This window comes from Typopeltis vanoorti, chromosome 8 (genome assembly GCF_054136105.1).
Source record: "Typopeltis vanoorti isolate ZY-2024b chromosome 8, IOZ_Tvanoo_1.0, whole genome shotgun sequence".
In the NCBI taxonomy this organism is placed as follows: domain Eukaryota; kingdom Metazoa; phylum Arthropoda; class Arachnida; order Uropygi; family Thelyphonidae; genus Typopeltis; species Typopeltis vanoorti.
In genome coordinates this window covers 5,570,617-5,587,281 of record NC_143556.1, presented here as the reverse complement: position 1 = coordinate 5,587,281, position 16,665 = coordinate 5,570,617, and the positions used below count along the sequence as shown (strand labels likewise).

The following is a 16,665-nucleotide window of genomic DNA, read 5'->3' as shown; positions in this document are numbered from 1 at the left end:
CCTTCTATTACTGCTTTGAGAAATCTTTCTTTCATCCTTTGAATGTCTCCAAAGTATTTTGGCCTTCTTTTGTCAATAACCGTAAGGAGTCTTAAAGTTTTACCGATCCTTTCTAGCACCCATCCATCTGACTGCCTTTCAGATCCTCAACCGCCTTCTTCAACACCACATCTCAAAAGCAGCCATCGTTTTCCTATCAGACTTCTTCAGTTTCCAAATCTCACCTCCATAAGTCGCTATTTAAAAAAAAAAAAAAGCTGCATTCACAATCCTCAGTTTTGTTCTTGTGAAGATAAATCCATCCTTCCAGATTTTAGAAAGGTCTCTGACTGTTGTATTAGCCATTCTTTTTTTTTTTCTGATGTCTTCTAAACAGAAATTCTTCACATTAATAGCGGATCCCAAGTATTCGAAATTTCTCGCTTCCTCAATTGTTTCTCAGTTAAGGTCCATTTGTTTCTCGGGAGTTTCTCTGTCTATATTTCCTTTGAGAACCGTAATCTTTGTCTTCGTAACTTGGTAGGGTTAAGTCCACTGTTCTTGCTGCTCTCATTAACTCTGTCAAGGATGCGTCTCAGTCCGTCATTAAAAAGGAGTGGTGTGTGATACCTCAGATTATTGTTCCATCTGCCACCTGTCTACTCTGAATCATATTCTCAAATTAGAAGCTGAATGCGCGTCCCCAAGTTTTCCCCGGGCTTCTTTTACAATCCTGCACGAAGGAGCAAAACGAGAAATTGCTGGGGATGCTTTCGCGACCCTTTCTCGAAGTGAACCAGAATCAGTCAGGTTGGGAAATGGAAATGCAGCAAAGAATTGCCAGTTTTTATTCGAATTTACTATTTGGTACACTATTTTTTTAAGTTGATTATTATAACTAGCAACCGCTTACAAAAAAAGGAAATTGCGAAAGAAATTCTCAGGTCATTCCGTATTTCTAGAGAAATGTTGTATAACATCTCAATAAATGTCACGCTGACAATTAAAAAAAAAGTTTGCCAAAATTAATTTTAAAAAAATTCCATTCATGTGAACAAAAAAAAAGCCAACTCGATGAATCCATGACCGGACCAGAAACTTCTCTGGGCAGAATATTGCAAGCGTTTATGCGATGCAGCATGCACGTGATGTATATTGACGAATGGCATGATCCCAAAAATGTGTTCAAATTTTCTATCCGATCTAAGTAACTGAGGAAATGCCTTAAACGGTCTTTTTCTCAAAGGGAAAAAAAAAACTGTACGCTTCTTAAAAAACCACCGACAAATTTCCAAGACAAGAAGGAGACTGATTACGAAGGAGGCTGCTTGAAATTGTACCAGGAAGCGAAAACACGTGTCTGTTTTAGAGAACCCTCGACAAGTGGCATCAAAAGACGTCATTTGATTTTATAAAAATTTAAGATTCTCAGTCCCAGGTTTCAGTGGATGCTAAGAAAGCCGAAAGAATTCCGAGAATATTCACCAAGTGGAGAATTATGAGATTTAACTCGTCAACTGAACTAGTCCTGTAGCTTAAAGACGAGAGACGATCGAACTGAATAAGCAAGTTCCGGAAATACATAACGCACATTGGGCATTCGCCTGCACTTTATGGCACGGGGGGGTCTACTTTGGAGATGATAAAAAAATAAGTTAGTTAAAGGAAAAGCGAGTTAAAGTGAGTTCATTTTGTCTGGTTGAAGTGGAGATTGTAAGGAGCAACGCTGAACCAAGAATAATCAGTTTATGTGTGGGAAGTTTCCGGTGTTGAGACCACACGTTATTATGTAATTAAAGAGTTTAATAAAAAAAATAAGCAATTTACATTTTTATTAAACAATTATATTTTTTACTTCGACTTACGAAACTTGTTGGGTTTTAATTGCTTATTTTCATGAAACTCTTTAATCACATAATAATGTGGTCTCAACACCGGAAACTTCCCACAGAATTGCTAAAGGACAGAAACTTACGTTTGCAATCAGTTTATGTATTTAGAAGTTTATATATTGCTAAAGTACTTGACGACTTAGTATATTATCAATATAATAAACATAATGACCTGGTTGGCCGAGTGGTTAGCGTATCCACTATACAGCCAAAAGGCCGCGGGTTCGAATCCCGCCGTGGGCACAGATGTTTGTGATTGTCTATGAAAATATTAGTGGTGGTGGTCGGCAGTAGATGGTGGATTGAGTGATGGAGAGTTGTGGACTACGTGCCCTCCTTCGATGAGTCTTTGGGCTCCCTGGAGCTGTCACGTAATAATGTCTTCAGCACTGAGTTAGTCGGTCTCTTAAAGTCATTGCTGCGAACACTATTTATTCTGGTATGCAATTAGAGTGGGATAAATTGCAGAATTCAGTTTTAACATGCTGGTGAAAGGAAAAAACGGAAACGAAACTCCTGGACACGTAAACCTTATTCTTATAATAACAACTTTATTTCTATGCATGATCCAACTTCATCACTACAGAAAATTAAATTTTAAAAATATTGGCGCTGCAGTTTCTTGAGTTAATCACAAATGCATCTGGCACTGTGTCGTTCAGGATTTTATATCTGCGAGAATTTTAAATGGATGAGGAGAAATACATCCTCAATTCATCATCTCTCTTCTTCGTTTTTATTCGACGAAGTTTTGCTTGTTTTTCTGATTTTCGGTATTTCATGTTTACAACAGGAAAAACTTAGACCCACTGCGTTCAAACCGCATTATGGTTTCAAAGTCATGAGTGTGAGTTCTTAAAAATCATTTCTTTTCCTTACAAACAAAAGAATCTTAATTTATATTTTAGAGATTTTTTTCTCTAAAATATAAATTAATTTCTTTCGTTCAAATTTCTTTACTTGGAGCTTTCGAAGTTTTTGTAGAAAATCAGAATGCCGTATCACATTGTACCGTATTGTGTGTACATTGCGACATTCCTACCCACTGATGGTTGCAAGCCTATTGCACAATAGACCTGTGGACAGTCTAAAGTTGAAATAATCTTCTTCTAAAGCAGCAGAAGTGGTACTTCAGGCTTTCAATGAAGGATGGGTGCCTGAAGAGTAAACTGATCTATCACTGAAAACTTCCACGCATTCAGATTGAAACCGTCTTGGCACCATCGGGACTCTCACCTCAATTTTTAATTTATTGCTGTCAGTATTTATCATTTTTGTTCATTTTAATTATGGGTTTAATCATGCGAATGCCGATGAAATTCCATCAGACGACACCTGAATGAAATAAAATGAATTTCGACCACTAAATGAGCAAATTCGGGATTTTTGCAATTTCGCTGTTGATTTTTTCTCGTCGGCTTTGCGAAAGCGAGAAGAGTGGGCTGAACCACCGGAATCGACGTCCTTATTGGCGTCTGTCAGGAGACTAAGCCGTGGGTTCAGCGTGGGCTAAACTGCCCTTCCAAGGTTCGATACACCCCCAAGGATCCCTTGTATGGCCGCCGAGTGGGCGTGTGCTTCTCCAGTGACTCATTCGCTAACCTTGTGTCCCGAAGACCGGCCCTTAGTCCATCCAAGCGATGAAGTAAAGTCAATCGGTCTAGGTCAAGGCAGACCCGCGCTGAATAAAGCGTCCACTAACTGCGGATGATGTCACATCGAGAGTTCCCCCCCCCCTACGGGATTACTGGTTATTTTCCACACATAGGGATGATCAAGCAAATTCTCTCAAAGGCTTTCTTTATTACTAAATAATTGCCAAATCATGGTTCAATGTGGCATCACACTGTTCAACATCTAGATGTCGTAATCGCATTCAAGGCGAGTTGCTAAATATTTATCCAAATAAATTATAAATAAATATTTATTAAGGCCGTTATCTTTGCTTAACAAACTTATGTTTTCTCTCTTTAACAGGAGGTGGCGCAAGCTGTCCTTTCGAGGTTGGAAGCGATTGCTCTTTCGAGGCAACATCAGCAACACCAGCACCACCAGCCGCCTCAACGCCCTCATCTTCTCCAGCCACCACCTCAGGAACACCAGCCTCCGCATTTTGTTATTCATCATCCTTCTCCCCCTGCCGTCTTGCCTGACACTTTGGAGATCCCCCACATACGTGTCCGTCGTCACAGATCGTTACCCGATCCGCACGCCATCTATGTTCGCAGACGACAACAACTGATGGAGGTCCAGCAACAGCATAGAAGTGCTTCTATGCGACTGCCAGTTAGTATCGTGCATTCTTTCTTTTTTTTTCTTTCTTTCTTTTTTTTTTTACTAAGTGTATGTGTAAGGTGTATATTCAAAGAGATGGATGATAGGGTGCAAACATGAATTATTTTGTGCACGAGTTTTAAAGCGCCGCATTTTATCAACAACATCGGTTATTTTTGTTGTTTCGTTGTAATAGTCGAATGTGATGTCGCAGTCAAAGCGCATCGGATGCAAAATGTACATTTCATAGCAATTTTTCATTAAAAAAAAAACAGTTTCTACGCCATCGTTTTTTTTTCATTCAGCTACTTTTAAGTTTTGTTAAATTTATCCAGTGAATTAGGCGTTGATACACTCGTCTTCCTTATTTAAATTCGAGTGAATAAAAGAATGAATCCGAGTGAGTGGTGTCCTCTCTCTCTCTCTCTCCAACCAACAGGCATAATTTAATCTATAGACACTGGGTTCAAATCTAATTGGGATCGATGTTTTTGCGAAAATCTTTAGATGGTTGATGACTTTCACTGTTCGGAGTGAGACTAGCTTCTAATAAGCAATGTTGCTTATTAGAAGCTTCAAACACTACGACGTTTGTTTGTTTGGCCGCCAGAACAGAGCGCTCTAATTATGTAAACCGCTTCGTGATGCTAATATACTAAATGTTGACAGTATCTCGTGGGGCGGGATGACGTCACAACACCAAGTTCAACATAACGCTTTGTAGTTGAGAGAGCGATAAAAGGAAGGAATATCGATGCATTCACCAATTAATTTTGTAAATGTAAATCGTTGCTTGACCATCTTCTTCTTCTAGAAACAGAGATTATTGGAATCAAATTTGGAAGGCGTAGCTTTAAAATCAAGTGTAAACAATAAAAAGCAATGAATCGTCCAACATGCGTTCTAAGCTGGTTCAAGAGATGCACTGAATTCGTTCTGGTTACATCCAGTTGTGCGCCTGCCTCAAGAGATAAAGCGCTCATATTATTATTATTATTATTATTATAAATTTGGATATTTTATTTTATAGAAGGTGCTTAAGGAAATCAGTTCTTCTTTAGGATATGCGATGCATACTTAGGCTAAATCGTTCTTTTCGGCATCAGGCCAGTAAAATCTGGCTGCATGCTGAAGTTCAGTAGTGAAGTTTGTTTAGACTGCGGTAAGCAAATACTCTCCTTGTACATTCACTTTGGTGGGGGGGAGGGTGTTAGTAGCTGTAGATGTAACCTGTCCTCCAACAGGCATTGAACAATGAAACTGGAGAAACTAACAAAGATTACGGGGTCAGGTTGTGGCATCTCCTCTTCGTAGAAGACAGTAATAAAATCACTTTGCTTATTGCAGACTTGAGTACAAAGATGGCTGAAATCATCTCTGAACTCGAGAAAAAGGCCCAGTTTAATTTTTTCTCCGTTATGAGACATGAGAAATGCTTTCAGAATTAATGACATCATGAAGAACTCTAACATCTCGTCTTTTAGAGTGCAGCTGTAAACAGGGTAGCGCGATGGTAAGGAGACCCGAAGTGGGTGGAAAATGTATCATATTTGGTTTCTGGAGAAGGGTTCTACATAATTCAATACTTTTCCTATCCACAATAAAAAAAATGTGCCACATAGGTTTACATATTTTTGTGAATGATAAAAAAAAAAATCAGCTAACGCCTATATTGTGTATAGGGAGTAAGCGGGGCCGTTTACCCTATCAAACTTTTGTGAATGATGTGGGTTTAAAATTATTAATAATAATAATAATAATAATAATAATAATAATAATAATAATAAATAGTATACAAACTGAACCTGATGTTTGCACTCATGGAGTTTCTTGTTAGCTAACAATTGCTGCCATTCCGGCTGTTAGAATAACGGTGAGCGTGTGAGATTCTGCATATGTATGGCAATGGCTTAGCAAAGAATTCATCACTGCACGTTCCGTGCGCCTCCAACTGCATGAGAAAAAAAAAAAAGATGCTTTTATTCAAAACTTTCCATATCCATTTCATAAATATGTTCTCCTGAATTTCAACATCGTTGATGTTCCTTTTGCTTGTAATCTTCCAAACCCGAATATATTTCTTAACAGAAATTCAGCCATCATCTTTTATTGTAATCTTATCAAAGTTGTGATATTTCTGCTTATATATGCTCTGATATCTCGTGTCAAAGAGTGTCAGCCTCTTTTTTTTTTGTTCTTCTTTGGCTAAAATATCTCTTCTTCTCATTCTATCAGATTTATTAGTTGTCTCCAGCGCTCCTAATGCCAATAACCATTCCAATCTTTATCTTCTTTCTTTAAATGTTGATCTCCAGACCGCCAATGTTCATAGTGATGTGTAATCTACCAGGAAGATTTCATTGTTTACAATTTCAACCGTATTTTCTTCTCTAACTGCCCTGTTCCAGATGCCAATTGGTCAATGATTTCATTCAGATTGCTCGTATGGTGACAAAAATACAAGATAACGAAATCTTAACCAAACACATTCACCCATTAAATCTCTTCCTCGGTAATGATTCTCCAAATGCATTGTGGATGGTGTTTGTTCCACGGAGATTATTGCTTCCAGTTATCTGATTCAAACGTTTTTGCTGAACCATCGTTAAGAGAGCTCCTGCACATACCCAAACATTCAGTAACCCCCCCCCCCCTCACTTAAATACGCAGAGTGAAGCCGTATCAAGAAAACGCTGTACAAAAAAGACGATTCAATCACATCGCAACTGATTTTCGTCGAAATCTTAATCTTTTTTTTTGTTTTTCTGCTTATACTAAAGATCGAAGTATTTAAGTAATAATCAGCTCATCCAAAACAGAGTTTGAAGGGTAAAAGAAACTTGCATCCCATCTAGATGGTAGTCATGTTTTCTGATCCTTGAAAAAGTTAGTGACCCTCATTTTTGTATGACCCTTTTCACCTCTTTTGCAATTAATCATCCCGCTATGCATCATTACTTGCAGAAAATTCCAGTCGTCTCACTTCGGACTTTTCCTCCAATTCATGCATTGATGATGCCGTAAGTGTCGTCCTTCCACTCTAACTTTTACCATTTAAACACCCCTTTTGTTATTCACCAGAAAAAGATCAGAATAACATTGTCCTAAGATGTGCTAAGAGTTCACTCCTGTTGTGTGTTGCATTTTTATTTATCCTGAACTTGGAATCCCTACATATCCAACCCGCTCTCAAGAATGGTGACAAATGTTTACCATAAAATGTTACTACTATTGATCTTACTTCATTTCTTAAGTAAGAAATGAAGAAAACTATCAAAAGTCAACTTGCACACTACATGCAAACTTGTCAAATAAAACACTTCACAGTAAGAATTATGCTGATATCATTCCCAGGGAATATTCGGAAAAGATGGCCATCGGTTACTTAGGACTAAGTGGCCTCGCCTGGTCTCTTTGGAGAATAAATTAGCTGGTTTTTTATGCATCGCATCCAAGAACAGTTGTAACTTGATGGTATATTTATTGGTAGACTAAAGGTAGAAAATCTTCAAAGAGTATCCTAGAGACCAAATGTAAAGCTTTTTTAAGCCATTTCAGGTCTCCAATAAGCAGGGTGGTGGTCTCACACCGGATGATAAAATTCATCTCCCACCTAAAGACTTTCGCAAATATTTGTGCCTGTGGTGGAATTTGTGGTTTATAGATTCGAGATGGTATCCGATTGGATGGCGGACAACTAACCGACCATCAACGTGTGGCGTGCTGTCATCTTTAAATGCGCATGAGACTTAATGACACCAACTGATCTCTTATAAAAGGAGAAATTCTTTGAGCTCTCTTTCCTTGCAGGGTCACAGGGCCATCCTTGAAGACAATGGCAACCTCAGAGTGATAATAAAGAAGACCCGTCCCTTGCTAGGCATTGCCATCGAGGGTGGCGTGAACACCTCTCAGCCTCTTCCCAGGATAATCAGCATCCATGTGAGTACCTTTCGCTCTATTCCTTTACTCTGTACTAAGCGTGCGGCTCCACACGAACACCGCTAATATTCAAAACTTCTTCCTTGCACGTTTTATTCAAATCTGACCTTTTATTTCTCGGTGCGACGTTTCTGTTGCACATCCTACCGCAATGGACCTCGCGCTAGCATACAGAAGTAGAAAGTGGTGTTTGTTTAACCGCAACCGCCACCCCCCCGCACAATCCCGAATTTTTTCCAATTGCAGTTAAGAGATTAGAAAGTTTCGATGTCGAAAAATCTCAGAGAAAATGGGTAAAGAAGACAACGAAAACAGACACTCCTCCCGATGTACTTTTTATTTAAGCAGCTTGAAACAGTATACGAATTGCACGCATGTCTCAATTGACCACACACGCACAAGCATGTGCGCAAATTTATCGCGAAATTCCCGCGTGTACGATCACAGGGAAACCCACTTGGGTGTGCATATTTAAGGCAATTGTCCCACTTCAATCCCTCCGCGAGATTTTGATGCTTTCACGTTTAAAGGAGTGCTTGTCGCCATCACGAAGCTCGGTGCTTCCACGTGGACTTGGGATTATTACTCGCAAATCCACCGCACATGCGCATCCTCTAAAACTTCATTTTCTTTTCTTTGCTGTTTCCATGGCAACATTAATTGCTGTCTCTTCGCATTTTGTAGCCCGCCGGAGCAGCATTCGAAGCCGGAGGCCTGAAAGTGGGTCACATAATCCTGGAGGTGGACGGAATGAAGATGTACAAGAAAAAGCACCACGAGGTGGCGCAAGTGATTGCCGATTCCTTTTACAACTCGGATAAAGAGAGCGTGGAATTCCTGCTGACGGAGAAGGCAAGAACCGAACTGGATATCAGAAGGTCGTCTTTCATGGTGGCGGAATAGCCATCCCCGGTGAGTAAACGTCGATGCCGTAGTCGAGAGTATATTTTATTTCATTCATGCTGCATTTGTTGTCAGGGAAGTTCTTCGATGTGAACACTTAAATCCTTCTCACGTGCATGAGAGGGATCCGAAGTGTTATGTGCACTGAAGCGCCTCTCATTATTTCTAATTTCATGTAACGAAGGTAGTAATTTTCTGCCATTAATTTTTCTATTATGTTTATGTATAATTTCATATTTTTATATAATTCAATAATAATTTATATTTTTTTGTTCGCGTAAAACTGCATCCAGCAAGGCACAGTGAAAATCGGAAACTTATAACGTAAACCTTTCTCGAAGAACAAAACAGAATGAAAAGGAATGCGTCTCCATTGGTTGCAGCCAACCCTTTCTGCTAGTTTGTAACTGAGAAAGTGATTGGTAAATACATAATACAAAATAAAGAAAACATTACCGTATATGTTGGTGTACAAGGTGACCAAGCTTAAAAGAAATCTGTTTTCGAAATGTTTATTTTGTGCTGCACTCTCCGTATAAGAAGACACCACAGCAGATTTTACACTTCCCGCTGACAGCTGCTTACACATTACTTTTACTTTAATACGACGTGTGCACTGCAATTAATCCTCTCAGGATAGGATCTTCTGTAATTTATGAACGTGTCTTCCCGTATAAGATTATCGTTAAAATTGTTCGCTTTCTTAATACGAATCTTTGGTTTCATATATTGTAATTCACGTGACCACCAGTAAGGTTTCATTAAGATTTAAATCGGGGGTCTTCAACCTTTCAGACAGTGCGGGCCGCATTAAAAATATCAATGAATCCCGCGGGCCACTAAGCTATACTGCGGTATTCAGAATTGTAAGATGCTTTCCAGATTCACAAGGAACGCTCTGCATTTGATACTTTACATAAAACCCTATAAAAATAAACAAACTCAGCTTTAAGAGCGTCGGTAGGAGTCGGGTTCATGATATGTAAATACAATCAATATTTGAAAAAGATAATTTAATGAAGAAAACATTCATTTTTTACAATGTCAATGGGCAACTTGGCAATTTTTTCCTTGACCAGCTTGTCGATGTTGACATCAATGTTGGAAGTCGCTATGCGCAGAATATTCTCGAGATGTTGGTCCGTAGTCTGAGTTCTTGTCTTAGACTTCACATGCTTCATTCTGGAGAAGAACTGCTCACATAAGTATGTGCTTCCTAACAAAGTGCACATCTTCAAAGCATGCCGGCGAAGATAAAGGAATGCATCCTCAGTATTTCCTTAGCAGCGCAACAAACCCTTCTTTCTTTCCCACCATAGCAGGGAACCATCATTTACCACGCCCTCGAGGTTGGTTAAGCTGAGGTCGAAACTCTGGAACGTTTTTTTTGGCGGCTTCAAGAATATCAGTGCCTTTCGTAGTATCCTTCATAGGTACGAGCGCTAGCAGTTCTTCTCTCACAGTGAATTGTTGATCAATGCCACGGAACAAAGATAGCCAGTTGTTCTGTATCCTTCACATCTGTGCTCTCATCTAAACCAAGTGAATATGACGTAAATCCGAAGACCGTTTTTTAAAGCTCCTTCAATGTCATTGGCAAGTTCTTCGACACGTCGTGCTACAGTTACCCCAGACAAACTCTGTTTTTTAAACGCTTCCTTATTATTTGGGCACAGAATATCTCCAGCAGCGATGAGACACTCTTTCACAAACTCGCCGTCCAAGAAGGCTTTTGATTTTTTGCAATTTTTTCAGCTATTACATAACTTACTTTGACGCACGCTTCTCTCTCTTCTCTCTGCCTTTTAAACGCACCCTGCTGACATTTTAAATCAATTTGGAGAAGGTTCACTTTGTCCACACGAAGCCGCCCTTGAAGGTGATCGAAATTGGACGCATGATTTGTCTCACAGTGTCGTTTTTTTATTGTATTCTTTTGATACTGACTCACGACAAATTAAACACACTGACTTATCGTCGATCGGCACAAAAAAAAGTACAAATTGGTCCACTTTTCATGAAAAAACGACAAGAATCACTTGTTTACGCTTTTTACTTGTAGACGCCATGGCGAACCTAAAAAATGATCCAAAATGGTGTAACGGTTATTATCCACTGAATATGTCTCACACTAATGAAAAAAAAGTCTGGCAATATAAAACGACAGTAGGCTGTGGCTGACGCGACGAACCTGCGTGCGCTTATACGCGAATATCACACTGTTCACGACTGACTGACTGACTGTGGATGAGATTCTCTTGTATTTATATGAAAATAACGAAGTATCGAGAACCTTCGAGATGTATCTGGAAGGCACTAGACAGCGCACTCGAACGAACTACTGCTTCAGCCATCTACCTGCGACGTTCGTACTAGTACTTAAGTACGGCTTGGCGCTGGTAGATGGCTGAAGAAGCACGTCTATTTAATATTTATTTTTATAGGATTTTATTTAAAGCATCAAATGCACAGCGTTCCTTGTGAATCGGGAAAGCATCTTACAATTCCAAATACCGCAGTATAGCTTAGTGGCCCGCGGGCTTCATTGACATTATTTTTTATTTAATCGCGTTTTGAGTTATTTTTTCAAAAATAACTACTTAACCGGTGGGCTACGGCAAAGAGCTCCGCGGGCCACCTGTGGTCCGCGGACTATGCGTTGAAGACCCCTGATTTAAATGAAAAAAAAAAGACACATGCTTGCCCTACTGGATATATTTATTAAATACAATTATTGCTATACAAAATATATTCATACACTATAGTAATGTACGTCCATAGATGCGAGACCTTTCGATATTTCTGCGCATGTCAAAAGAAGGAGAATCCATTCCGATATTAGGGTAATCAATGCGTTTCGTGGGATAAGTGTTTATTATTGTACGTCGGAAAATTAGCTTTTCTTTTATGAAAATTCTAGTTCTTAAAGTGGTAACTATTTTGCTTGTACAACAGTTAGGAAATTTACGTATAAAGCACGTGATTTCGCGTGTTGGTGACGAATTCGTACATCTGTTGTTTCTTTCTCCCCTTCAGCATGAAATGACTCTTCTTGGCACTTTTCCAAGGTCTGCTCTACGAAGTGTACGCGTAGAATAATATATATTACTCTACAGCAGTATATTAACATACTAAAAGCTCCGTAGAACACTGCAGGAACACACGTTCGCTTAACGATGTTTACTATCGCTAAATTCAAAGGTTCATATTTTTATGCCTAGAACATAAGAGATCCCTGATTTCAGCAATTGGTTTTCTTGACCTCAAACGTCGTCTTATATTCTGATACATAGGGTACGTTCATATTCTGGAAACACACGCCTTTATATGCCAAAAAGAAGTCGTGCAATTTTTTCGCCTAAGCGGTTAATTGCAAAATGCAGAATTCCCGATCCCTGCACACTGCTATACTCCGTGCGTAGAGCAAGTAACAACTGGATTACTCACTAACTGATCGGGATGATTCTTGATGCGTTACCGCCAGGAAGCTTCCTATGGAATCCTTTTGCTGATGCACTAGTAATGGATGGTTAATTGCAATATGTCGGGCAATCCCCAAGAAGGCCTCCGCTTGCATCGTCACTGGCTTAGCACAGTCCTGTTTTAGTGCTTGCTTAATAGAATTTTGATGTATACCAAAGCATCGAAGGCACCACCACCAAGTAGATATGTGTGTTTGTGGAATAAGAGGTTCGTAGTTACTCCGAGTGACAAAGGGGGGGGGGGAGAAGTTCGTGTCGATGTGGAAGTTGGATGAGTGTCAGTAAAGGTAAACTCTTTGGGTGAAGCAAATTTCATTACAATTCGTGTTTTCATTCAGCATTGAATGAAAACACGAATGGAAGATGAGTGGCGGGGACAACAAGCCTTTTTATTCAGTGCATCGCAATTAATCATGCACTGATCACTGCAGTTATCTCGGAGTAAATCAATGGGCATTCACTGTACTGAACAGAGATGGGTAACTGCGTTGGCATCTCTCGCAATGATCTTCCCCATCGCATGCGTTGGCTTTTATAGTGCAGGGATCGGGAATTCTGTCGATACCGTGCGCTGTATACTTCCTCTAGGAAAAGTGTTCGTGGGTATTTCTGCCATACACTGCATTCCAGCATTTTGTAATTAAATTTCTGAAATTAGTAACTACGCAAGACAACATTAAAAAAATACCACAACACTGCAGATCACAGAAAACAAAATCTCGTACAAAAATCAGAAACACAACATAACTAAAATAAACACTAAAAATAGTCGTGGTAAAACGTACGTCCATTCACTTCACCAACATTTGTGACCTTATTCCACTCGTTAATGGTACAAAAGATTTCCTGGTAGTCATTTCCATGCATTTCAATTGGGCCTTTTGCTTCTCACAGAACTTCCAAGGAAGTCTCGACAACTATTGCTCATCTCAACAACTTTGCGTGATTTCTTCCGTAAAATAGCGAAACACATTCCTTCGTCAGATCTGACATGTCAGAGAATAACGAAAACTAGAATCCCTCATTTATGATGTTTGGTGCATTTATTGTATTCATCGCTCTCCAAATTCTGATCACCACCCTGACCTCTGGTGATTTTTCTCTGAAGCCTGATTTCCTACAGTGCGATTATTCAAACAGTTAGAAAATAAATTGGCTTCTCTTCTCCATTTGCAACGATCAGTCTGAAAGATATGCCGAAGTATTTGCTTTTAATAAAGACCTAACATGAACTACCTACCAGAATGTCACATCGCCGTCACAATCCTTCCAGCACTCTCGACGCTTTCGTCACCAGTTCTTCTTCTAAATATGCTATTAGCTCTCATCTCAGTCATTTGGACCATAACGTTTCAATCCTGGATGGAATGAAGGCCTGCCTTCTCTTCTGTGTCCCAAACCTTCCAGGACCCTGATAACCTTCCCTTACAGTTCTCTCCAGTCGCTTTTCATAGACGTTATGTTTCTGCATTATGCCCTTCCTATAGGGATTTTTATGGCCACCGAAATGGCCACCATTACCACTCGCTTTCTTTCTTTTGAGCAACGTGAAAAACACGAGCAGATGCCGTTTAACATCTGTTACAGTTCAGCTGCAATCTCACTGAACGGACTTATCCTCATTTCATCTGTCTCTGCGCCTTACTCTTACTTCTTCACACTATTTCCCCCAGTAGTATAGTGTCCAGCTCTTCAAGGTACACATCAAAGGATTTCCTTTTCTTGTTTCACTTGCTTGCATATAGAAATCGTTATGGAAACTGAGAGAAGTAAAAAGAATTTCCTAATATGCTACAGAATGGCAGGTTGTACAACTGCCTGTCATGGGACACTCATCTACCACGAGATAATTCTTTCTTGCCACAACACGATATCAACTGAATTCTACCCATCCGGGAAATTGGTAGGGAATGAAGATTGCACTTTATTTTCTGAATCCCAACCAAGAAGTAAACCTACCAAACAGCACTCCCGAAATCCTCCTGCCCTGTAGAACAATGAACTTTTTATGAGGCCTAATTACCACACGTCATGAAGAGGGGGCCTGTAAGGTTAGGTGGGTCTAACCAAAACTGCGGGATCAAAATATTTCTCAAGGTATCGCAATATTGTTATGTGATTCTACGAATCATACTTACACCAGGGTTTCACTTGAGGGCGTTTTTTATTCTCTCATTTGAGCCTCCTCTTGCCTTCTACAAAACCCAAATCCACTTTATCGCCGGATGGCATTTCGATGCTTCAGTAATGTTCTTCAAATCTTCACAATCAGGAAGCAGTCAAATTCATCGCCACTCTGCAATGGCCTCACAAGCTAATAAATAAATGCAATCTTTGTTCGAGCTGCTGATTTAATTAAATTATCTGTCTCTCACAGAAAACAGGACAAGAGAAACTCAGAGAGGGAAAGAAAATCAATGCAACTGAAGATTTCTCGAGACTTTCTCTCTTGCCAACCTTGAACTTTGCAAGTTTCTAGCATTATAAAAAGTGGGCTGTCGTTGCTGTTGGTTCGATGCGACGGTGAGAGTTTAGTGAACGAGTCTAATTCTTGTTTTTCTTTCTTACAGGGAACACATTGAAGAAGAACATTTTAGTAAGCCCCAGCACTTTCCTAGGAACAGATGGAAGAATCAATGGACGGATGATGAATGCGCAGTTCCTCGTGACAACCCTGGCAGGGATCTGCCACTTCAACGAGTGGTTTCAAATGCCTGTCGTCGTCATCTCCACAGTCGCGACTGGTCCTTTGAGTGTCCATGCGTTCCACCATCGACAGACAGTTCAGTGCCGCCTGTTCACAAATGTCGAGCTTTCTTCGCGATGTTCTCGAACATATATAATGACACGAGGTCAAACACTCGGAGCAATAATGCCGGTCAGTGAGCATTGAACAACTGCACAACCGTCTTGATGTTCCCCGCTTCTCTGTGATCAACTGCCTTCAGCGGCAAGGGAGAGTAAGAACCAAACCAATAAACTGATCAACGATTCTTTGTGCCACCTTCGAGAGGAGTTTTTGTTCACCATTTTGTACGCCCGCATGAGTGTGGGTCCTACTTTCGGTACCGTCTTTTAGTTCTGTTTAGTGTACCCATGTTTGTATACTGAAAAAAGTGCTAATAGCCGTTGACGACGTAGTGTTTATAGAGTATTTTTCTGTAGTTGCAAACATTGGATATCAGCAATTTGTAAAGATAAAAGTTGTTAGCTTCATAGAAAACTTCTACCACACGATTCATCGGACTCATGCGTTGAAGTGATGATCTCGTTTCGCTGAGGAAAAACGTTCATCGAATATTTAATGCAAGATATTAAGCTAACGAATTCCTAAGTAGATAATGGAAAGGTGTGCAGCACTCACCTTTGCTGTGCTAAGCAGTGATTATAATTGTGAGAAAAATTCTTTAGAGGTTTCATAAAAATCGTTTATGTTATTCAATATTTATGCTTTAATTTAAAAGTTTAGATTCTGTGTGACAAGAAAATAGCTATTATTATCATTATTATTATTTCAGGACTTGCTTTATGTCAAGAATCTCGAAAGGCTAACTGTAGGCGTCACCACATTTATATCCTGAAGCACTACCCTCAGGACCAATCCGCACACCGATCACTTACTTCTTATTCCATTGAGAAGTTTACGGGGAGGGCTCCTTCTCATTTTCTCTCCACTCCCTTCCTTTTTTTTCCTATTTGAGATTTCACTGTAAACATCTCTCAATTTATGTTTCAATCATATCATCCATCAACCTTCTATCTACCGTATACAACTATATCATTCTCAATCAATTCTCACAGTCGACATTCTGCAGTCCTGATATCGTTTTTCTATTCCGCCTTTACACCCTTTCTAAAGGCTTCTTGTAGCTCAAATATGGTCTGCTAAGATCTTATACGAAGGAACCACCAGAGCTTTATCTCTACTGGTCAATGTTCCCTACACTATTGCAGGGTAGGCTTCGCCACTTGTGAAACCTGCCCATGGAACTTCAACTGCCTATCTACTGTTACTCAAAGATCTCTTCCCTCCTTCATTTAGTCCAGTATAGCATAAACAACAGAATGTATTGTCTTCTATGGTGTATACAGCTTCAAATCTACCTAACCAACCTCTTTTCCTCCTCTTTCATTCCATTTATCAGTGACGAAGGCTGCCTCACTCACTCTGTCTTCCCATAAAGACGCCATTT

General features: G+C 39.7%; 1 protein-coding gene across 1 annotated transcript in view; it reads left to right on the top strand.

Annotated features, from left to right (window-relative positions):
- The window catches only part of dysc (whirlin protein dyschronic), a 230,683-nt gene extending 214,974 nt beyond the window's left edge, over positions 1-15,709 (top strand). The window contains exons 11-14 of the mRNA XM_090397058.1: positions 3,849-4,157; positions 7,956-8,087; positions 8,772-8,999; positions 15,043-15,709. Coding sequence (XP_090253184.1) covers positions 3,849-4,157; positions 7,956-8,087; positions 8,772-8,990 — 660 coding nt within the window. The 3' untranslated portion in view covers positions 8,991-8,999; positions 15,043-15,709. The remainder of the gene's footprint in view (positions 1-3,848; positions 4,158-7,955; positions 8,088-8,771; positions 9,000-15,042) is intronic.
- The last annotated feature ends 956 nt before the right edge of the window (positions 15,710-16,665 follow it).